General features: G+C 42.6%; 1 protein-coding gene across 3 annotated transcripts in view; it reads left to right on the top strand.

The window, feature by feature from the left end:
- The window catches only part of glt1d1 (glycosyltransferase 1 domain containing 1), a 43,709-nt gene that overhangs the window by 1,868 nt on the left and 17,235 nt on the right, over positions 1-24,606 (top strand). The window contains exons 2-6 of one of the 3 annotated variants that reach the window (XM_046350550.1): positions 422-573; positions 10,259-10,364; positions 13,909-13,960; positions 15,967-16,003; positions 17,085-17,141. In XM_046350550.1, coding sequence (XP_046206506.1) covers positions 422-573; positions 10,259-10,364; positions 13,909-13,960; positions 15,967-16,003; positions 17,085-17,141 — 404 coding nt within the window. Of the gene's footprint in view, positions 1-421; positions 598-10,258; positions 10,365-13,908; positions 13,961-15,966; positions 16,004-17,084; positions 17,142-24,606 lie in introns of all 3 variants that reach the window. The other 2 variants (XM_046350549.1, XM_046350551.1) reach the window with 2 other exon arrangements.

The following is a 24,606-nucleotide window of genomic DNA, read 5'->3' as shown; positions in this document are numbered from 1 at the left end:
TATAAACTGTATGGCTCAAGTCTCAAAGAAGTCTAAGAAACTGGACTTATTGTGGCTGTGGCGGAAATGTTTTTAGGACTTAAGAATTTTACATCTGAAGATTAGCAAGGGGTACTGGCGCCAGAATACGGCCTGCCCGCCCTTCCAGGCTCCCCTTGAGCCTCTAGGGAACAAATCTGTTTATTTTTATAACAGTGAAGTTGTTTTATTTATTTTAAGTCATTTTTTTGCTAGTATTTCTGTTTTTGGGGTGGGAATTCTGTTTCCATCCCGCACAGTAGGTGGCGGAATGCACATTTAAATGGTGCCAATATTCCATAGAAGAAGAAGTGCACCCACCTAGCTAGCTATCCAGTTAACCTACACATCGAGATATAGCTATAGTGCTAGCTAACTGTAAGCTACAATCTTTTCATTTCAGGGCACACATTGAATCAGCGGGTCACACCTGTGAGCTTCGAGATGCTGCGGATTTCAAGTCATCGGCGGAGGTGGCCAGTTTGATAGAACAGAAGCCACCCTTCGAGGGTGCTATTGCCATTCACCTGTTCAAAGGAGGCAGGCTCCTTCTAGGTGAAGCTACAGTACCTTCAGAAAGTATTCATTCCCATTGACTTATTCCACATTTTGTTGTGTTACAGCCTGAATTCAAACTTGATTAAATCTATTTTTTACACACAATACCCCATAATAACAGAGAGACAGCATGTTTTTAGAAATGTTTGCTTATTTATTGAAAATGAAATACAGAACCTTATTTACATCAGTATTCAAACCCCTTTGCTATGACACTTCAAATTGAGCTCAGATGCATCCCATGCATCCCATTTCCTTTGATCATCCTTGAGATATCACTACAATTTGATTGGAATCCACCTGTTACTAGGGATGCACATTTTGGGGAATATTCAGAGGTTGAAACTTTCTGTGGGAATATATGTGAATTAATGGAAATGTATGCAAATTAATGTTAATACCATTTTAAATGTAATGTTTTTTTTGCATTGGATACACAGTTGAAGTCAGAAGTTTACATACACCTTAGCCAATTACATTTAAACTCAGTTTTTCACAATTCCTGACATTTAATCCAAGTAAAAATTCCCTTTCTTGGGTCAGTTAGGATCACCACTTTATTTTAAGAATGCAAAATGTCAGAATAAAGTAGAATAAATTATTTATTTCAGCTTTTATTTCTTTCACCACATTCCCAGTGGGTCAGAAGTTTACATCCACTGAATTAGTATTTGGTAGCATTGCCTTTAAATTGTTTAACTTGTGTCAAATGTTTCGGGTAGCTTTCCACAAGGTTCCCACAATAAGTTGGGTGAATTTTGGCCCATTCCTCCTGACAGAGCTGGTGTAACTGAAACAGGTTGTAGGCCTCCTTGCTTGCACACACTTTTTCAGTTCTGCCCACAAATGTTCTATAGGATTGAGGTCAGGGCTTTGTGATGGCCACTCCAATACCTTGACTGTTGTCCTTAAGCCATGTTGCCACAACTTTGGAAGTATGCTTGGGGTCATTGTTCATTTGGAAGACCCATTTGCGACCAAGCTTTAACTTCCTGACTGATGTCTTGAGATGTTGCTTCAATATATCCACACAATTTTCTTTCCTCATGACGCCATCTATTTTGTGAAGTGCACCAGTCCCTCCTGCAGCAAAGCATCCCCAGAACATGATGCTGCCACCTCCGTGCTTCACGGTTGGTATGGTGTACTTCGGCTTGCAAGCCTCCCCCTTTTTCATTCAAACATTACAATGGTCTTTATGGCCAAACAGTTATATTTTTGTTTCATCAGACCAGAGGACATTTCTCCAAAAAGTACAATCTTTGTCCCCATGTGCAGTTGCAAACTGTAGTCTGACATTTTAATGGCGGTTTTGGAGCAGTGGCATCTTCCTTGCTGAGCATCCTTTTAAGTTATGTCGATATAGGACTTGTTTTACTGTGGATATAGATACTTTTGTGCCCGTTTCCTCCAGCATCTTCACAGGGTCCTTTGCTGTTGTTCAATGATTTGCACTTTTCGCAAGTATGTTAATCTCTAGGAGACAGGACGCGTCTCCATCCTGAGCGGTATGACGGCTGCGTGGTTCCATGGTGTTTATACTTGCGTATTATTGTTTGTACAGATTAACGTGGTACCTTCAGGCATTTGGAAATTGCTCCCAAGGATGAACCAGACTTGTGGGGGTCTACATTTTTTTTCTGAGGTCTTGGCTGATTTATTTTGATTTTCCCATTATATCAAGCCACAAGGCACTGAGTTTGAAGGTAGGCCTTGAAATACATCCACAGATACACCTCCAATTGACTCAAATTATGTCAGTTAGCCTATCAGAAGCTTCTAAAGCCATGACACAATTTTGGGGAATTTTCCAAGCTGTTTAAAGGCACAGTCAAGTTAGTGTATATAAACTTCTGACCTTCTGGATTGGTGATTTCAGTGAATTATAAGTGAAATCATCTGTAAACAATTGTTGGAAAAATTACTTGTGTCATGCACAAAGTAGATGTCAAAACTATAGTTTGTTAATAAGAAATGTGTGGAGTGGTTGAAACACTTAGGTTGGAGTCATTAAAACTAGTTTATGTAAACTTCCGACTTCAACTGTATTTACCATATCATATGGAGACAGAAACATAAACCTTTTACCTTATCATAAGTAGACATAATTGCAAATAACTATTTAGTTACGAATTGAACTTTAATTAAATGAGTTGACTCTTCACTGAACAACAAAAGTAAGGGAATATTGAATGATCCGCAATGATCCATTGCATCTCCCAAAAACGTTTTCAACATATATCTGTAAAATGATAGTCTAGAAACTAAAGCTTTGCTTGTCTTCCTCTCAGGCTTCCATGTCTTCTCCCTTGACCTCCTCAATGTCCACCTCTTGAACATCAGACTCTGAGGCCTCATCTTCACTATCACTTTCCAACCTTGTTGAGGATGGCTTGTTGTCAGGCTCCAAATGCCTCATTTGCCCAGCTGGCCACACGGTAGTGATGACACCATAGGCTTTGTTGATCTCTGCACCAGACAGGATGCTCTTTCCAGTGCCAGTTGTGGTCCAACACGTACGCTGTGGCATGTATGGACTTCAGGCAGAAGTTTTCACACTTTTCTATGTATTTCATAACTGCAGTTTCCTCTGCTTGGAGCAACAGTGAAGTGGGCAGGGCTATTCGGATTTCTTCTCTTACATCTGCAAGCAGAGTCTGAATATCAGACAGGATGGCATTGTCTCCCTCAATCCATGCAATGGCTACTGCTATAGGTTTCAGGGGGTTTTCAGGCTGCTTACCACTCTGTCCCAAAATCCATAATCCAGAAGGATCTTCTTGATGGAGCTGTCCATATCGGCAGACTGGGATATGGCCATTTCTTGGAGCGACTCCTACCCCTCCAGGAGACTGTCAAACATGACAACACCACCCCAATGGGTGTTGCTGGGCAGCTTCAATGTGGTGCTCTTATTCTTATCATTTTGCTTGGTGAGGTAAATTGCTGCTATAACTTGATGACCCTTCACATACCTAACCATTTCCTTGTCTATCTTGTAGAGTATATCCATTGTTTTCAGTGCCATGATGTCCTTGAGGAGCAGATTCAATGCATGAGCAGCACAGCCAATGGGTGTGATGTGAGGGTAGGACTCCCCACTTTAGTCCAAGCAGCCTTCATTTTTGCAGCATTGTCTGTCACCAGTGCAAATACCTTCTGTGGTCCAAGGTCATTGATAACTGCCTTCAGCTCATCTGCAATGGAGACCGGTGTGTCTGTTGTCCCTTTTGTCTTTGCTATTGTAGAATACTGTTTGAGGGGTGGAGATGATGTAGTTATTTTTTCCTTGCCCACAAACATTCGACCACCCATCAGAGATGATTGCAATAGTCTGCTTTCTCTATGATTTTCCTGACCTTCACTTGAACTCTGCATCCAGCAAATGAGTAGATAAAGCATGTCTGGTTGGAAGGGTGTATGCTGGGTGAAGAACATTCAGAAATCTCTTTCAATACACATTTCCTGTGAACATCAGAGGTGAACCAGTTGCATACACAGTTCGAGCAAGACATTCATCAGCATTTCTCTGACTACGTTCCTCCATTGAGTCAAAAAAACTTCTGATTCCAGGAGGACCATGAGCTGTTGCTATCGATAAGGTGTCTGATTCATCAGTTTCACTTCGAATAGAAGTAGAGGGACTTTTGTCCATAGTTGTTTGTTGTGTGCGCTGAGGGAACTTTATGCATTTTGCCAGATGATTCTGCATCTTTGTTGCATTCTTCACATATGATTTGGCACAGTATTTGCAAATGTACACCGCTTTTCATTCTACATTAGATGCAGTGAAATGTCTCCACACATCAGATAGTGGCCGTTGCATTTTCCTGTAAAGATTAGGAAAAAAACTACAATTCCAGGTACAGAAAAATAGTTAAGCGGTTAGATTATTATACAACTCCTTTGTAAGATAAATGTTTTAAAATGAAACATGTATGGAAACAGGTGAATTAACACTTATCAGTTAGCAGGCTCAAGCAAACTAAAATCCACATGGTAGCAAAAACTAAATTGTTAACAAGTTAGAAATGATTTAAACACACACACTGTAGGCTACTATTTACTAGTTAACAAAAAAAGAATGTATATCATTTAAAATATATTCACCCCACCCAGTATTCTATTCAAAACTTACCAGAAAGCATGTAGTCCTTGGCTCAGACAGTGTAGTAGTGTGGGCTCAATAGCATCTCACTAGTGTGCAAGATCTTGAGAATCAGCTGTGAAGTGAGAAATCTGAGGTTTGTAGTTTTTCCACTCTTTGCCTATCCAAGATGCAGTGTAAATTTGGTCCGATTACACTTCCTAAGGCTTCCATTAGATGTCAACAGTCTTTAGAACATTGTTTAGAACCACAGGCTTTAGAACCACAGGCTTTAGAACCACAGGCTTCTACTGTGAAAGGGGAGAGAATGAGAGCTGTTTCAATCAGGTCTCTAGCAGAAGGCCATGAACTGGTCACGCGCGTGGCCGTGAGAGCGACCTGCGTTCCATTGTATTTCTAAAGACAAAGGAATTGTCCAGTTGGAACATTATTGAAGATTTATGTTAAAAACATCCTAAAGATTGATTCTATACATCGTTTGACATGTTTCTACGAACTCTAACGGAACTTTTTACTTTTTGTGTGGACCTAGTACTCGCGCCTCATAAATTTGTAAACTAAACGTGCGAACAAAAAGGAGGTATTTGGACATGATGGACATTATCGAACAAAACAAACATTTATTATGGAACTGTGATTCCTGGGAGTGCATTCTGATGAATATCATCAAAGGTAAGTGAATATTTATAATGCTATTTCTGACTTCTGTTGTCTCCACAACATGGTGGGTATCTGTATGGCTTGTTCTGGTTCCTGAGCGCTGTACTCAGATTATTGCATGGTGTGCTTTTTCTGTAAAGCTTTTTTTGAAATCTGACACAGTGGTTGCATTAAGGAGAAGTGTATATATAATTCCATGCATAACACTTGTATCTTTTATCAATGTTTATTTTGAGTATTTCTGTAAATTGATGTGGCTCTCTGCAAAATCACCGGATGTTTTGGAATCAAAACATTACTGAACATAACGCACCAATGTAATCTGAGATTTTTGGATATAAATATGAACTGTATCGAACAAAACATACATGTCTTGTGTAACATGAAGTCCTATGAGTGTCATCTGATGAAGATCATCAAAGGTCAGTGATTAATTTTGTCTCTATTTCTGCTTTTTGTGACTCCTCACTTTGGCTGGATTTTTTTTTCTGTGACTAGGTGCTGACCTAACATAATCGCATGGTATGCTTTCGTCGTAAAGCCTTTTTGAAATCGGACACTGTGATGGGATTAACAAGTTTATCTTTAAAATGGTGTATAATACTTGTATGTTTGAGGAATTTTAATTATGAGATTTCTGTTGTTTGAATTTGGCGCCCTGCACTTTCACTGACTGTTATATCATATCGATCCCGATAACGGGATTCCAGCCGTAACTTCCCATGGAAAATTTCCGGACATTTCCAGGAAAGTTTCTGACCCTTTGTAACCCTATCTGTGATCAATTCAATTGTTTGGATATGATTTAGAAAGAAACACACCTGTCTATATAAGGTCCGACAGTTGACAGAGCCGAAACTAAACCAAACTATATCTCCATAAATCATCGAGATAGAATTGTGATGAAGGGTATAAAACCATTTCTAGAGTGTTGAAAGTTTCCAAGAGCACAGTGGTCTCCATCATTGGGAAATTGAAAAAATATGGAACTACACAGACTCTGCCTAAAGCTGGCCAACTAGGCAAGAAGGACCTTGGTCAGAGAACCCAATGACAACTCTGACAGAAATACAGAGTTCCTTGGCTGAGATGGGAGTACCTGCCAGAAGGATAACAGTCTCTACAGCACTTCACCAATCTGGATTTTATGGGAGAGTTACCAGACGGAAGCCATTCCTGAGAAAAAGGCACATGACGGCACAAGGGTGGTCCTTCTGTAGCTCAGTTGGTAGAGCATGGCGCTTGTAACGCCAGGGTAGTGGGTTCGATCCCCGGACCACCCATACGTAGAATGTATGCACACATGACTGTAAGTCGATTTGGATAAAAGCGTCTGCTAAATGGCATATATATATTATTATATATATTATATATTACCTGGACTTTGCAGAAAGACTCTGAGAGCATAAGGCAAAAGATTGCGTGGTCTGACGAGACATAAATTGAACTCTTTGTCCTGAATGCAAAGCACTATGTCTGGAGAACCAGGCACAGCTCATCACCCATCTAACACCATCCATACCTTGAATTATGGAGGTGGCAGCATCATGCTCAAATTAAATTTGTATTTGTCACCTTTGTAAGGTTGGAGCCGACCTTGTCACCTTTGTAAGGTTAGAGCCGAAATGACCTTACAGTGAAATGCTTACTTACAAGCCCTTAACCAACAATGCAGTTTTAAGAAAATCTCTAAAAAAGTAAGAGATAAGAATAACAAATTATTAAAGAGCAGCAGAAAATAACAGCAGTGGGGCTATATACAGGGAGTACCGACTGGTCTCCTGAGGGGGAATAGGTTTTGTCGGCCCTCTTCACGACAGTCTTGGTGTGCTTGGACCATGTTAGTTTGTTGGTGATGTGCACACCAAGGAACTTGAAGCTCTCAACCTGCTCCACTAAAGACTCCCTCAATGAGAATGGGGCCGTCCTCGGTCCTCCTTTTTCTGTAGTCCACAATTATCTCCTTTGTCTTGATCACATTGAGGGAGAGTTTGTTGTCCTTGCACCACATGGTCAGGCCTCTGACCTCCCTATAGGCTGTCTCGTAGTTGTCAGTAATCAAGCCAACCACTGTTGTGTCATCAGCAAATTTAATGATGGGGTTGGAGTCGTGCCTGGCCGTGCAGTCATGAGTGAACATGAAATACAGGAGGGGACTGAGCACGCACCCCTGAGGGGACCCCGTGTTGAGGATCAGCATGGCGGATGTGTTGTTACCTACCCTTACCACCTGGGGGTGGCCCGTCAGGAAGTCTAGGATCCAGATGCAGAGAGAGGTGTCTAGTCCCAGGGTCCTTAGCTTATTGATGAGCTTTGAGGGTACTATGGTGTTGAGCTGAGCTGTAGTCAATGAATAGCTTTCTCACATACAGTGGGGAGAACAAGTATTAGATACACTGCCGATTTTGCAGGTTTTCCTACTTACAAAGCATGTAGAGGTCTGTAATCTTTATCATAGGTACACTTCAAACATCAGAAAATCACATTTTATGATTTTTAAGTAATTAATTTGCATTTTATTGCACGACAAGTATTTGATTAATCAGAAAAGCAGAACTTAATATTTTGTACAGAAACCTTTGTTTGAAATTACAGAGATCATACGTTTCCTGTAGTTCTTGACCAGGTTTGCACACACTGCAGCAGGGATTTTGGCCCACTCCTCCATACAGACCTTCTCCAGATCCTTCAGGATTCGGGGCTATCCCTGGGCATTACGGACTTTCAGCTCCCTCCAAAGATGTTCTATTGGGTTCAGGTCTGGAGACTGGCTAGGCCACTCTAGGATCTTGAGATGCTTCTTACGGAGCCACTCCTTAGTTGCCCTGGCTGTGTGTTTCGGGCCATTGTCATGCTGGAAGACCCAGCCACGACCCATTTTCAATGCTCTTACTGAGGGAAGGAGGTTGTTGGTCAAGATCTCACGATACATGGCCCCATCCATCCTCCCCTCAATACGGTGCAGTCATCCTGTCCCCTTTGCAGAAAAGCATCCCCCCAAGAATGATGTTTCCACCTCCATGCTTCACGGTTGGGATGGTGTTCTTGGGGTTGTACTCATCGTTCTTCTTCCTCCAAACATGGCGAGTGGAGTTTAGACCAAAAAGCTCTATTTTTGTCTCATCAGACCACATGACTTTCTCCCATTCCTCCTCTGGATAATCCAGATGGTCATTGGCAAACTTCAGACAGGCCTGGACATGCGCTGGCTTGAGCAGGGGGACCTTGCGTGTGCTGCAGGATTTTAATCCATGATGGCGTAGTGTGTTACAAATGGTTGTCTTTGAGACTGTGGTCCCAGCTCTCTTCAGGTCATTGACCAGGTCCTGCCGTGTAGTTTTGGGCTGATCCCTCACCTTATGATCATTGATGCCCCACGAGGTGAGATCTTGCATGGAGCCCCAGACCCAGGGTGATTGACCGTCATCTTGAACTTCTTCCATTTTCTAATAATTGCGCCAACAGTTGTTGCCTTCTCACCAAGCTGCTTGCCTATTGTTCTGTAGCCCATCCCAGCCTTGTGCAGGTCGACAATTTTATCCCTGATGTCCTTACACAGCTCTCTGGTCTTGGCCATTGTGGAGAGGTTGGAGTCTGTTTGTTTGATTGAGTGTGTGGACATGTGTCGTTTATACAGGTAACAAGTTCAAACAGGTGCAGTTAATACAGGTAAAGAGTGGAGAACAGGAGGGCTTCTTAAAGAAAAACTAACAGGTCTATGAGAGCCGGAATTCTTACTGGTTGGTAGGTGATCAAATACTTATGTCATGCAATAAAATGTTAATGAATTAATAAAAAATCATACAATGTGATTTTCTGGATTTTTGTTTTAGATTCCGTCTCTCACAGTTGAAGTGTACCTATGATAAAAATGACAGACCTCTACATGCTTTGTAAGTAGGAAAACATGCAAAATCGGCAGTGTATCAAATACTTGTTCTCCCCACTGTAGGTGTTGCTTTTGTCCAGTTGGGAAAGGGCAGTGTGGAGTGCAATAGAGATTGCATCATCTGTGGATCTGTTGGTGCGGTATGCAAATTGGAGTGGGTCTAGGGTTTCTGGGATAATGGTGTTGATGTGAACCATGACCAGCCTTTCAAAACATTTCATGGCTACAGATGTGAGTGCTACGGGTCGGTAGTCTATGTGGATGCTTCTCAGCAGCAAGGTCTGGGAGACTGGTAAAGTTAGGGGAACAATGAATTAAGCCAAATACAGGCAAATCCTTGATGAGAACCTACTTCTGAGTGCAAACAACCTTAGACTGGGTGAAAATGTATGTTCCAACAGGACATTGACCCCAAGCATACAGCCAAAGCAATGCTGGAATGGCTTCAGAACAAGAATGGGAAAGTCCTTGAGTGGCCAAGTCAAAGCCTGGACTTGAATTCCATTGAAAATATTTGGAAAGATCGCTGTTCACCGCCGCTCCCCATCTAACTTATCAGAGCTTGAGAAAATCTGCAAGGACAAATGGGAGAAAATTCAAAATCCAGACATGCAAGGATGATACAGACATAGTCAATTTGGCTCAAAGCTCTAATCGTCGCCAAAGTTGCTTCTACAAAGTATGGACTCGGGTTTGAATGTAAATTAGATATTTATGTATTTCATTTGAAATACATTTGCAAAAATGTAAACAAAAACAAAAATATCTGTCATTATGGGGTATTGTGTGTGTTGAATGTTGAATTCTGTCTTTAACTACAAAATGTGGAATATGTCCGTGATGAATTCCTTCTGAAGCCACTGTATATTTGCATCTTATCACCTTTTCTTATTCCCTTTTTGATTCATCCTTTCTTTGAGGTGAATTGTACTGATCATGTCATTGATAGTAGCTTAACTAGCTAATAATAGAAGGATAAAGGTTCCAACTTGATCAACATCCCCCTTTTCTGCTCTTTATGCCAGATACTCAAGTGCCCTTTGGAGTCGTCTTTGGCGGAACAGACATTAATGAAGACGTGAAAGTGGAGCAGAAGCGTGCAGTTATGGAGCAGGTGTTGCTGAAAGCCAGGTGAAATCAAGCCTCTCAGACTCTAGATTTGGAAACCATTAATGTCCAGTTGAACCACAGACTTCAATCAAATCAAATGTATTTATAAAGCCCTTCTTACATCAGCTGATGTCACAAAGTGCTGTACTGAAACCCAGCCTAAAACCCAAACGGCAAGCAATGCAGGTGTAGAAGCACAGTGGCGAGGAAAAACTCCCTAGAAAGGCCAGAACCTAGGAAGAAACCTAGGGAGGAACCAGGCTATGAGGGGTGGCCAGTCCTCTTCTGGCTGTGCTGGGTGGAGATTATAACAGAAAATGGCCAAGATGTTCAAATGTTCATAGAGGACCAGCAGGGTCAAATAATAATAATCACAGTGGTTGTCGAGGGTGCAACAGGTCAGCATCTCAGGGGTAAATGTCAGTTTTCTTTTCATTGCCGATCATTCAGAGTATCTCTACCGCTCCTGCTTTCTCTAGAGAGTTGAAAACAGTAGGTCTGGGACAGGTAGCACGTCTGGTGAACAGGTCAAGGTTCCATAGCCGCAGGCAGAACAGTTGAAACTGGAGCAGTAGTACGGCCAGGTGACGGGACAGCAAGGAGTCATGAGGCCACGTAGTCCTGAGGCATTGTCCTAGGGCTCAGGTCCTCCGAGAAAAAAAGAGAAAGGTAGAATTAGAGAGAGCATACTTAAATTCTTGCTGGACACCAGATAAGACAGGAGAAATACTTCAGATATAACAGACGGACTCTAGCCCCCTGACACAAACTACTGCAGCATAAACACTGGAGGCTGAGACAGGGGTCAGGAGACACTGTGACCCCATCTCACGATACCTCCGGACAGGGCCAAACAGGCAGGATATAAACCCACCCACTTTGCCAAAGCACAGCCCCCACACCACTAGAGGGATATCTTCAACCACCAACTTACCATCCTGAGACAAGACTGAGTATAGCCCACAAAGATCTCCGCCACGGCACAACCCAAGGGGGGCCGCCAACCCAGACAGGAAGACCACGTCAGTGACTCAACCCACTCAAGTGATGCACCCCTCCTAGGGACGACATGGAAGAGCACCAGTAGGCCAGTGACTCAGCCCCTGTAATAGGGTTTAGAGGCAGAGAATCCTAGTGGAGAACCAGCCAGGCAGAGACAGCAAGGGCGGTTCGTTGCTCCAGTGCAATTCCGTTCACCTATACATTCCTGGGCCAGACTACACTCAATCATAGGACCTACTGAAGAGATGAGTCTTCAATAAAGACTTAAAGGTTGAGACCGAGTCTGCATCTCTCACATGGGTAGGCAGACCATTCCATAAAAATGGAGCTCTATAGGAGAAAGCTCTGCCTCCAGCTGTTTGGGACAGTAAGTAGGCCTGCGTCTTGTGACCGTAGGGTACGTGTAGATATGTACGGCAGGACCAAATCGGAAAGGTAGGTAGGAGCAAGCCCATGTAATGCTTTGTAGGTTAGCAGTAAAACCTTGAAATCAGCCCTTGCCTTAGCAGGAAGCCAGTGTAGAGAGACTAGCACTGGAGTAATATGATCAAATCTTTTGGTTCTAGTCAAGATTCTAGCAGCTGTCTTTAGCACTAACTGAAGTTTAATTTGTGCTTCATCCGGTGGCCGGAAAGTAGAGCATTGCAGTAGTCTAACCTAGAAGTGACAAAAGCGTGGATTAATTCTTCTGCATAACTTTTAGACAGAACGTTTCTGATTTTTGCAATGTTACGTAGATGGAAAAAAGCTGTCCTTGAAAATGTATTGATATGTTTGTCAAAAGAGAGATCAGGGTCCAGAGTAACGCCAAGGTCCTTCATAGTTTTCTTTGAGACGACTGTACAACCATCAAGATTAATTGTCAAATTCAACAGAAGATCTCTTTGTTTCTTGGGACCTAGAACAAGCATCTCTGTTTTGTCCGAGTTTAAAAGTAGAACATGTGCAGCCATCCACTTCCTTATGTCTGAAACACAGGCTTCCAGGGAGGGCAATTTTGGGGTTTCACCAAGTTTCATCGAAATGTACAGCTGTGTGTCATCCGAATAGCAGTGAAACTTAACATTATGTTTCCGAATGACATCACCAAGATGTAAAATATATAGTGAAAACAATAGTGGTCCTAAAACGGAACCTTGAGGAACACTGACATTTACAGTTGATTTGTCAGAGGACAAACCATCCACAGAGACAAACTGATATCTTTCCGATAGATAAGATCTAATCCAGGCCAGGACTTGACCATGCATACAGAATACATGCTAACACTTTTCAACTACTGTACTCTGGACAGTTCCCTTGCTTTTTTGCAATTTTAAATGTCTATCCCTGAACACATTACCAAAAAGCCCATGCAGATGATCTGAAAAATATAACACCAATAAACGTGCTATTGAATGAATACGTTATAATTTGCAGTATCACATTTTAAGACCACACACACACATGTAACAATTGTATAATTGCTGCCTTGACTGCACTATGTTTCTTTATATTGTCTCAGTAGTGGATAGTGCACCATAGAGGTTTGGCTGAAGTACAGTGAGAATGTGTGGGAAAATAAAGACAGGATTACTATGAGCTACCACTAGGAGAACTTCTGGGTCTGTATTACTGGCATGAAACAGTGAGGTTCAACTGTCTTACCAGTGAAGCTAACCCCAGCTGGGCTGGTTATGTGTTCTATCTTCGTGGGATCCTGCCCTGCCTCTAATGCTGCTGGCTAGTTGTGCATTGGCTCAGCATCTGAGCCTAGGCTATACGTCTTATTTCACAGAGAACTTTGTGTCTTTATTTTCAAGGGTGTTGTTTTGATTTTACAGCCTGTAAGACACCCATCTAGTATGAGTCTAAGGGATAATTGCTTCTGGGGAACACTGGTGTAATCTGGGTCACATGACTTCAAACGCCTCAGTCATGGCACCTCCTGCTGTTACCGCCTCTCCTCACAAACCTTGATCATGAAAATAATGTCACCCATAACTAGGCCTGTTGGCCCATTTCACAATCCTTACGAAATATAGCACATCACTGCCTTTTTGTTCAACATTTTCTTTGTATTCTTAGTAGGGCCCTACCGATATATTGTTTCACCGATGTTATCAGCCGATATTGGCCTTTTTAAAATCCTATTCCACGACATACATTAAATAGGGTGAGAAAAGGGAATGTCATGCTCCTCTGAACACTTGTGGGCATTCTCATATTGGACAATTGCTCCTTTGAAATGCTGTGTGGTAAATGTCACTTTTTCATGTCCCTGCTGTAAAACAGTATATCGGCAGATGTATCAGTTAGGTTTGTCTCCCCAAAAAATGTTAATTGCACAAATCCTTCCTCAAACCAGCAGCAGCAACTTCTCCACCCTTACCTACACATCCTCAGTTAGAAGGTTTGTGTGGAGTTCCTGTCATATGCCTTTGATTTCTGCTCTGATATTTTCTCAGCTGTTATTGTTTGGAAAGGAGTGACAGATGCTAACCCTGAAAGACTATTGTGTTATCATACTGTCCATGACCATTAACTGAAGTAATGGGTTTTCTTTTTATCTTTTTTTTTACAGATTTGCTGTTGCATTTACTGACAAACTGAAAGCAGAGGCTGAAGTATTTCTGGTAGCTATGATTCATTCATCAGTTTTAACTCTGCTTGTAGTAGTGCTCACATATGACCATTTTAAACCGAGCAAGCACACTTACTGTAAAGTGGGGGTTCAAAGATGCCTCATTCAAGTACATAGCCAGGTGTGTTTTATGTCTACCATAGTGTTTAATTATAGTATGTCTCTCAGTTATATAGTAACTGGTTCAATTAAATGTTCTTATGAAACCGTATTGAGAACATGGCAGTCGTAAAGGAAATTTCTGCTAATATTGTGCCAAATCATACGTGTGATATGTGTAATGATGGCAGTCTAAAGGGGCAAGCCATCTCAGATGGATTTACAGCACATCAAGAGACAGCATGCATCTGACAGCCACAGTAAATAAAACAGAATGGTTTTACTAACCAAAACACAATATCCTGGCCCGTCCCATAATAGTGTGGCAATATAACAATATCACAATGTTTTATTTCCAGATTAAGCGGAATGGCACGCTTTATCGCTGTCATCTATCAGTGACAGCATGCAATCAGGGCAGGCACAGGGAGACTGTGCTACGCTTTTTATTGAGACAGAAAACACACATGGGGGATAGATCAAGTCTAACTGTGTGATAGCATCCAGTCAATTACCTTTCCATCAACTGTGAATTATTGGCTTGGGCTCACCCCTTTCACTTGGTGATGACTGTTTATGCTTATTTTGCGGTGCTAATGCACAGTGCCTTCAGAAAGTTTTCACACCCCTTGACTTTTTCCATATTTTGTGTTACAACCTGAATTTAACATTTATCAAATTGATATTTTGTGTCACTGGCCTTTTAATACCCCATAATGTCAATATTTAGACATGTTTACTAATTAATAAAAAATGAAAAGCTTGTATCTTGATTCAATAAGTATTCAACCCCTTTGTTATGGCAAGCCTAAATACAGGAGTAAACATTTGCTTAACAAGTCAGGGCACATGTTGGTAGATGGGTAAAAAAATAAAAAATAAAGCAGACATTGAATATCCCTTTGAGCATGTTGAAGTTATTCATTACACTTTGGATGGTGTATCAATACACCCAGTCACTACAAAGATAAACGCGTCCTGACTAACTCAGTTTCCGGAGAGGAAAGAAACCGCTCAGGGATTTCACCATGAGACCAATGGTGACTTTAAAACAGTTACAATAACATTGTAGTTACTCCACAATACTAACCTAAATGACTTAGTGAAAAGAAGGAAGTCTGTACAGAATAAAGATATTCAAAAACATGCATCCTGTTTGCAATAGGTCACTAAAGTAAACCTGCAAAACATGTGGCAAATAAATGAACTTTATGTCCTGAATACAAAGCGTTATGTTTGGGGCAAATTGAAAAAAAAAAAAAACATCACTGAGTAGAAATTCACCTTTCAGCAGCACAATAACATAAAAAAGGACAAATATACACTGGAGTTGCTTACCAAGATAACATTCATTGAATGTTCCTGAGTGGCCTAGTTACAGTTTTGACTTAAATCGGCTTGAAAATCTATGGCAAGAGTTAAATGGCTGCCCAGCAATGATCAACAACAATTTAGGAAATTTGTTCCCAAATATTCCCACGCATAGAGCGGTATATGTGATCGTATCCCAATATAATCAAGGTTTGAAATTATTCTGTTTTTGTCAAATACTATATCTGTTTGTGATTATTGCGTTCAATTTTCAGTGAATAAATTATTAATAACTGCTGTATATTCCGGCCACCTGACCAGAACATACAGCACATAATTTGTACACTGCAAATTGACCGCAAAAAAAAAAATAAATAAAGATAACGTACACTTTATGTTAACACATTATTGCTTACAGTTATCTGTGGTAGAAAAAATATTCTGTTATGAAACTGCCTGTCACCATACTTGTTAGTTCTCCTTAATGGGGTGTGTCTTACCATGCAAATAATTTTGTATGTTTAAATTGCTGCATTAAACTTTCAGGATTTTTTTCCAATATCATATTCTCTGTTTTCATTCCCCCAGCTGTCCCAAAGCAGCAAAATCTACGTCCAGCCTCAAGGTAAGCTCTGTAGGATGAAATATTCACTGCCCGTAGTTGTGCTTCCCTGTGTGTCTGTGGCAGTATTTTCTGTTGCAATAAGCAGCTTTGGCAGTTCACCCACCACAACATGCTGCAGTAGAGTATTTTGAGTCGCTCTTGCCATTGGCTATCTGTCACACCACATGGGTCAGCACAAAGCAGCACAGAGAGGTGTACTGTAGGTCTCCAAGCCACATGTCTGCTGAGCCAATAGTGCCCAGCCCCAGCAAAACAGACCAGACTGCTGCCAGTGTCCTCAGCAAAGCCTGGTTACAGAGAGATGTGCTAACCAACTGTATTACCCACTAAACATGTCGGTGACAAAACCCCCCTGGAGAAGTACAGTAATGATGCATGTGAAAGATGTAACATGTCAGCATGTAGCATTCCCAGATGTGTAATCTTACCTCATATGTCACACAGTAGTGGCTCATTGTCATCACCCAATGTGGAGTATGTGTGATAAGTTGCACGGAGATGCAGAGCACATTAGCGTGTTCATATGGAGGAGGCCAGCCTAATGATAGATTTGACCTTTAAGAAAGTCAGGGTTGTCAGTAAATGATCATTAATCCTATGACCCCCGCACTTACCTCCCACAGATGACCTACTGTATGTACGTATTCGGTGCAGTGCAGTCAAAAAATATGATTTTTCTGTGTTTTATGTTTCTACACCATGAGGTTGGAATAATACTGTGAAATTGTGAAAATTATTATAATGCACTTTTAGTTTCTGAGCTATTTGAAATAACCGTGTGAGATTTCATCTTGTTTTGCTGGGTGGGGTTTTTGAACTGTCTGATCAAATCAAATTGTATTTGTCACATGCACCAAATAAAACCGGTGTAGACCTTACCGTGAAATGGTGTAAGAAAGTGAGTTTAGCCCTCTGTTTACATTCAAAATACTCACAGTAAGGTACTTAATTGTTACCCAGAAATGATTTGATATTGAGATAAAAAATGGCTGCATCGGACCATTAATATGACTTAACTCTTTCTTGGAAAATACAATGACCGATCTCACAGACACACTGTTTATTTTCTTTGGTTCTGAAGGGATCAAGACTGAGGCGGCTCAGAGTTTCTGCTGGAGTGAATTTCTAAGGCGCTCAGGTACTTTTTTACACAAAAGTTAACATGGAAAGAAATAAAGGAAATAAACCAGAGATTACAGGTTTTTAAGCAACAAACTGAAGAAGACCTGGAGGACATGCACATTAGCCCTTTTCTCTCTCTCGCTCTAACTCTCACCCTCTTCCCTCTCTCTTCGCTTGCTTGATCTACTCCTCTGTCCCTATCCCACCACCTCCATATTAAATGTATGTCATTACTCAAAGTAGCTTCCCCACACACAGCCCTGACTTGAAATGGAACATTGTAGGACGATTTCCATCCCAGGTACATCAGAGCTCAGGGCAGTTCAGGGATGCAACCCTATGATTAATAGCTCTCCCATACAGGGCCATTCCTAACCATGTTTCTACACTGGTGCCAGTAATACTGATTGCCAACATTCACTTCCCCATTCAGTATACATGAGATAAGAGTGACTGCTCAGCTGTTGTGTTTTCTATGTAATATAGCTTCTGTATGATTCTTTGTAGTTTACTACTTTCTATAATATAAAGACTGCCTGTGCTGTTTTTCTCTGCATGTCTGGGTGTGAGAAAGCATACAATAGCCTGGCTATCTGGATGTTGGACGGTGTATACTATGTGTATCCTGTACATCCATCTAGTACAACTTCAACTACCTTGTAACATGGAAACCAGAATTAATTAACAGTTACAAATTGTAGGCTCCTTTTTAGTATTTTAGAAAAATAATTTAATAATTTTCATGCAGTCTTACGGTTAATAGATTCTTGTTGGATGCCTTTGTTTCCATGTTGTTTACCAGATTAGTTGTTATATTCCCTCTTTTGTACTTTGACACATACTGAGGCCCTATTTCTACTCCCAGAATAATAATTATTCAATCTTCATAACTTTAATTCTCGGCTCTTCTCAGACACAACAAAACGCGCTGGCAGAATCAACGCCTCCAGCGTCAGAAAGAGATCAATCCTTTAGCCTTTCCTGTCAACACTTGTCCCCTCCATGTCTTCACACACACTCCGGCACAGTGGGGGACTCTTTCTCATCTGCCTGTTTTCCTTTTCAATATCACAGTCTTTTTCTTTCCTTTTGTTTTGTCTCAAAGTAAATCAGAACATGTTTGTTCTGCCAAACAAGGCTTGTTGTGCCCTCCCATGCAATTACACCATGACACACAGTGAGAATGGCAGATAACTAAAACTCTCCTCTTGTATGTAGGTTAGAGTAGGCCATTTTCAGCTCAAAATGTGTGTGTGGGGCTTTGAGGGTAGAATGTTAATCGAAGGGAGAGTCATGGCCCAGCGAGCGCACTCCAAGATACTTTTGTATATATAGTGTATGTGGACACCCCTTCAAATTAGTGGATTTGGCTATTTCAGCGACATCCGTTGCTGACCAGTATATAAAATCGAGCACACCGCCATGCAATCTCCATAGACAAACACTGGCAGAAGAATGGCCTTACTGAGGAGCTCTGACTTTCAACGTGGCACCGTCAAAGGATGCCACCTTTCCAGCAAGTCAGTTCGTGAAATGTCTGCCCTGCTAGAGCTTTCCCGGTCAACTGTAAGTGTTGTTGTTGTAAAATGGAAATGTCTAGGCGCAACAATAGCTCAGCCACAAAGTGGTAGGCCACACAATCTCACAGAATGGGCCCGCCGAATGCTGAAGTGTGTAGCATGTAAAAATTGTTTGTCCTCGGTTGCAACACTCACTACCGAGTTCTAAACTGCCTCTGGAAGCAATGTCCGTACAAGAACTGTTCGTTGGAAGCTTCACGAAATGTTTTGTTGACCGAGCAGCCGCACACAAGTCTAAGATCACCATGTGCAATGCCATGCCAAGTATCGGCTGGAGTGGTGTAAAGGTCATCACCGTTGAAAACTTGTTCTCTGGAGTGATTAATCACTTTTCTACATCTGGCAGTCTGACGGACTATCTGGATTTCGGGGATGCCAGGAGAACGCTACCTGCCCCAATGCATACTGCCAATTGTACATTTTGGTGGAGGAGGAATATTGGTCTGGAGCTGTTTTTATGGTTCGGGCTACGGAAATCTTAACGCTACAGCATACAATGACATTCTAGACCATTCTGTGCTTCCACCTTTGTGCCAACAGTTTGGGGAAGGCCCTTTCCTGTTCAGCATGACAATGCCCCCGTGCCCAAAGCATGGTCCATACAGAAATGGTTTATCGAGATAGGTGTGGAAGAACTTGACTGGTCTGCACAGAGCCCTGACCTCAACTCCATCGAACACCTTTGGGATGAATTGGAACACTGACTGTGAGCCAAGCCTAATCGCCCAACATCACTAATGCTCTTGTGGCTGAATGGAAGCAAGTCCCCACAGAAATGTTCCAACATCTAGTGGAAAGCATTTCCAGAGCCTGTTATAGCAGCAAAGGGGGGACCAACTCCATATTAATGCCCATGATTTTAGAATGAGATGTTCGCCGAGCATGACTTTTGGTCATGTAGTGTACCTCCTCAGTAGAACATGAGGCCCAGGCAACCCAGCTGCCTGATTGAAGTTGCTTCTCTCTCTGTATTACCCTTTGGTTGTGGTGAAACAGCCAAGGGCAGAGAGTGTAGTGTTAGGAAGATCCTGAGGCTGCAGCTCCATCAAAGGCAGAGTATCAGTAGAGTGTTGCCCCACTGCTGTGTGCGCTGTGGGGTTGAGGGTGTAGGCAGGTGCAGGGCAAATGACAGCAGGCTGGTGAGTGACAGACAGCCCTGGGGGATCACAGAGGGGGGATGGGGGCCGGGTATAGGCAGGGGTCTTCTGAGGAAGGGCAGGTTTTACACTGTAGGGAAGGGGGTTTCTGAGTCTGTCCAGGGGGAATACACTGGCACCAACCTCCTCTAGAGGCATAACTAAACTACACCGTCTCTTCTAGAAAGGCATGGGGTGTTAGTTAGTTAAGCTGAAAGGGGCCACAATTATAAACAATATTGTGTTTATTTTCTCTAGTGCTGCCAAAGTGTGTAGGAATAGTAGATTTCAATGCAGTCGTTAGGAATATTCTTGGTGGCAATGGCAGTCCCAAGTCTAACTCCCTATGGTTTTCCCTAAATTCCGTTTAAATTAAGTTAGAAAGCTGCAGTGTTTCAGAAGCTCTTATTTAGCCTCTGTGTTCAGTATGTTTTACACTGTGGCAGTCTCCAGACGTACTGACAGGAGCCACGGAACACACACACACAACAATGACAGGGAGCTATGCAATGTGCCCCTCAACATCAAAGGCAGAAGAACAAAAAAGTGTTTCTGCGATATAAGGGACAGGAGACAGGCAAAAAACAAATGCTGCTGGCAAAACAGACAATTTGTCCAATTCAGTTTCTCCCCTCAAGAAAGATGAATTGTTTCTAAGTCTCCAGAGGGTTTTATTTTCTCTATTTGTATTGGATCCTTTTGCCCACTTTGACAGGCCTGTGAACTATTTTTCCAGCACTCCTCCATTCTTCCTCTGTCTCCATTTAGATCTGAAGTCGTGATGAGGTTGTATCCTAAATGACACCCTTTGTCCGCCCCTGAATTGGTGCGAGGAAATTCAGTTTAAATTAAACATAATTGTATTATTTCTCTATTGCATCATAGACATGCGGACATTTCACAGGGCAGGTAAGGAAGTCACAAAAACAGGTTCCTTAGTTGGGGTGTTCCTCCAGGTCCCATAGGGCTGTTGGTAAAGAGAGGACGGAAGGGGAAATCAGGGAATGCTGAAGTATCAGGTTTCCATGGCTGCGCTGCAGAGTCTTATGCTGCATAGACTGTATGGGGTGGATGGGAGATTTTGCTGATCTCACAAAAGTAACCAATACCCCAAAGGGCTCCACATCTTTTTTACTGGTTTGTTTTATATTAATAGAAGCTGTGATACAGTCGGGCCCTGTTCCCTACCCCACCTGGTGCTGCTTATGTCTTTAATCATCCCTTTGTGAACAGTGCAGTGGTTTTGTATTTGATTTTGTATTGGTTTAGGCTGGGATTCAACAGTGCTTGCTTCCTCCCTACGCTCCAGCAGACCTGGGGTCAGTGGCCTGACTGTCACACACTCTGTGCGCTGTCATTTTAAGATGCCCTGTAATAGTATTAAAGGGCTGCCTTATCCTCCTGAGCTGGCCTTATCTGGCAGGAAGGGATTTCACTGTCTGTCACTGTAGCACAGTCACATGTTTACAGGCTCTGTGTGTGTGCAAGCAATTTTATTTGCTTGTGAGTGGGATTATATTTTCTTGTGAGTCCACGTCACGGGTGGGTATGTATAGTATGTGTAATTGAGGTAGAGATTTGTTCCCGAATTGATTGGTAGCTATTATTATCTAATATCCATATTATTATTATTATTATTTTCTAAATGACAAAATATAGACAAGTACATGATTTGAAGTCTTATTTACTGACCATGCCAATCAAACAATTAGACAATTAGACAATTAGACATAGGTAACAATAGTACACAACATTATCCTTCAGTGTGTAATGGCTGTCAGTCTGATTTTTCACGGTGTGCTGACCATACCTGTTAGGTCAATGACAATTTCACAAGTCAGAGACTAATGTGGATTTACAGACGCTTAAGTTAGAATTGCTGGCCGACCTAATGTGAGAAGGCTCTGGTTACTTTAATGCATCAGCTGCATGTTGGTCTAACATAGTCCTGGTTTGTTGACAACCTGTATTATTTCTTCCCTATGGTCAACACCTTTTATTTGCTGTAGTTGTCAGTTTACGAATGTATGTCATTTAATTGCTGGTTGGCCAGATTGCTAACACATCTCATAATTGTAGGCCTTTTTAAAGTAATTGTGTCACCCCTGTTTCATTCCAAAAGCTGTCTGTATATGTTATTGTTTACTTGAGCTCTTATATTAAGCAGCCATCATAGGATGAGTTTAAATCTGTGGTGCACAGCACATGAACCATCAGCTAAGGTAAGGGTCATTATTAAGCCTCCTATTCTTCTTAGAGGTTGGAAGGAGTTCAAGAATTCGAGAATAGTTTGACACAGACATGGAATTCTGTGAATTTCTATGGGTTGTCTCCGGTAAAGGCACTCTCAGTTGTATCCTGAGTCCCTGCAACAATAGATAGTGGTATAATCTTTCCACATGCCTCCATATTCGTTCACACCTTGACACAGCTGTAACCTCCTACCTACACCTTGACACAGCTGTAACCCCCTACCTACACCTTGACACAGCTGTAACCCCCTACCTACACCTTGACACAGCTGTAACCCCCTACCCACACCTTGACCCAGCTGTAGCCCCCTACCTACACCTTGACACAGCTGTAACCCATCTTGACAGAGCTGTAACCCCCTACCTACACACAGCTGAAACACACCTTGACACAGCTGTAACCCACCTTGACACAGCTGTAACTCCTTACTTACACCTTGACAGAGATGTAACCCCCTATCTACACCTTAACACAGCTGTAACTCCCTACTTACACCTTGACACAGCTGTAACCCCCTACCTACACCTTGACACAGCTGTAACCCCTTACCTACACCTTGACACAGCTGTAACCCCCTACCCACACCTTGACCCAGCTGTAGCCCCCTACCTACACCTTGACACAGCTGTAACCCCCTACCCACACCTTGACACAGCTGTAACCCCTACCTACACCTTGACACAGCTGTAACCCATCTTGACACAGCTGTAACCCCCTACCTACACACAGCTGAAACACACCTTGACACAGCTGTAACCCACCTTGACACAGCTGTAACTCCTTACTTACACCTTCACACAGCTGTAACCCCCTACCTACACCTTGACACAGCTGTAACCCCCTACCTACACCTTGACACAGCTGTAACCCCTACCTACACCTTGACACAGCTGTAACCCCCTACCTACACCTTGACACAGCTGTAACCCCCTACCTACACCCTGACACAGCTGTAACCCCCTACCTACAACTTGACACAGCTGTAACCCACCTTGACACAGCTGTAACTCCCTACTTACACCTTTACAGAGCTGTAACTCCCTACCTACACCTTGACACAGCTGTAACCCACCTTGACACAGCTGTAACTCCCTACTTACACCTTGACAGAGCTGTAACTCCCTACTTACACCTTGACACAGCTGTAACCCACCTTGACACAGCTGTAACCCCCTACCTACACACAGCTGTAACTCCCTACCTACACACAGCTGAATCCTACCTTGACACAGCTGTAACCCCCCTTGACACAGCTGTAACCCCCTACCTACACACAGCTGAAACCCAACTTGACACAGCTGTAACCCCTTACCTACACACAGCTGAAACCCACCTTGACACAGCTGTAACACCCTACCTACACACAGCTGAAACTCCCTACCCACACCTTGACACAGCTGTAACCCCCTACCTACACCTTGACACAGCTGTAACTCCCTACTTACACCTTGACACAGCTGTAACCCCCTACCTACACCTTGACACAGCTGTAACCCCCTACCTACACACAGTTGAAACTCCCTACCCACACCTTGACACAGCTGTAACCCCCTACCACGACACAGCTGTAACCCCCTACCTACACCTCGACACAGCTGAAACCCCCTACCTACACCTTGACACAGCTGTAACCCTCTACCTACACACAGCTGTAATCCACCTTGACACAGCTGTAACTCCCTACTTACACCTTGACAAAGCTGTAACTCCCTACCTACACACAGCTGTAACCCACCTTGACACAGCTGTAACTCCCTACTTACACCTTGACACAGCTGTAATTCCCTACCTACACACAGCTGTAACCCACCTTGACAAAACTGTAACTCCCTACCTACACACAGCTGTAACCCACCTTGACACAGCTGTAACTCCCTACTTACACCTTGACACAGCTGTAACCCACCTTGCCACAGCTGTAACTCCCTCCTTACACCTTGACAGAGCTGTAACTCCCTACTTACATCTTGACAGAGCTGTAACTCCCTACTTACACCTTGACAGAGCTGTAACTCCCTACTTACACCTTGACAGACCTGTAACTCCCTACTTACACCTTGACAGACCTGTAACTCCCTACTTACACCTTGACAGAGCTGTAACTCTCTACTTACACCTTGACAGAGCTGTAACTCCCTAACTAAACCTTGACAGACCTGTAACTCCCTACTTACACCTTGACAGACCTGTAACTCCCTGCTTACACCTTGACAGAGCTGTAACTCCCTACTTACACCTTGACAGACCTGTAACTCCCTACTTACACCTTGACAGAACTGTAACTCCCTACTTACACCTTGACAGAGCTGTCACTCCCTACTTACACCTTGACAGAGCTGTAACTCCCTAACTACACCTTGACAGACCTGTAACTCCCTACTTACACCTTGACAGAGCTGTAACTCCCTAACTACACCCCTGCAACCTTCTACTATCCTGCAGATCAGACTTACTGTAGCAGTATTTCCACCTCTGCTGGTCCCTTTTATTACGTTGAGTGACAGGTGGTTGA

Source organism: Oncorhynchus gorbuscha, linkage group LG05 (genome assembly GCF_021184085.1).
Source record: "Oncorhynchus gorbuscha isolate QuinsamMale2020 ecotype Even-year linkage group LG05, OgorEven_v1.0, whole genome shotgun sequence".
NCBI classification, from domain to species: Eukaryota; Metazoa; Chordata; class Actinopteri; order Salmoniformes; family Salmonidae; genus Oncorhynchus; species Oncorhynchus gorbuscha.
The sequence above is the reverse complement of the archived record's forward strand: the minus strand, read 5'-3'. Positions and strand labels throughout refer to the sequence as shown.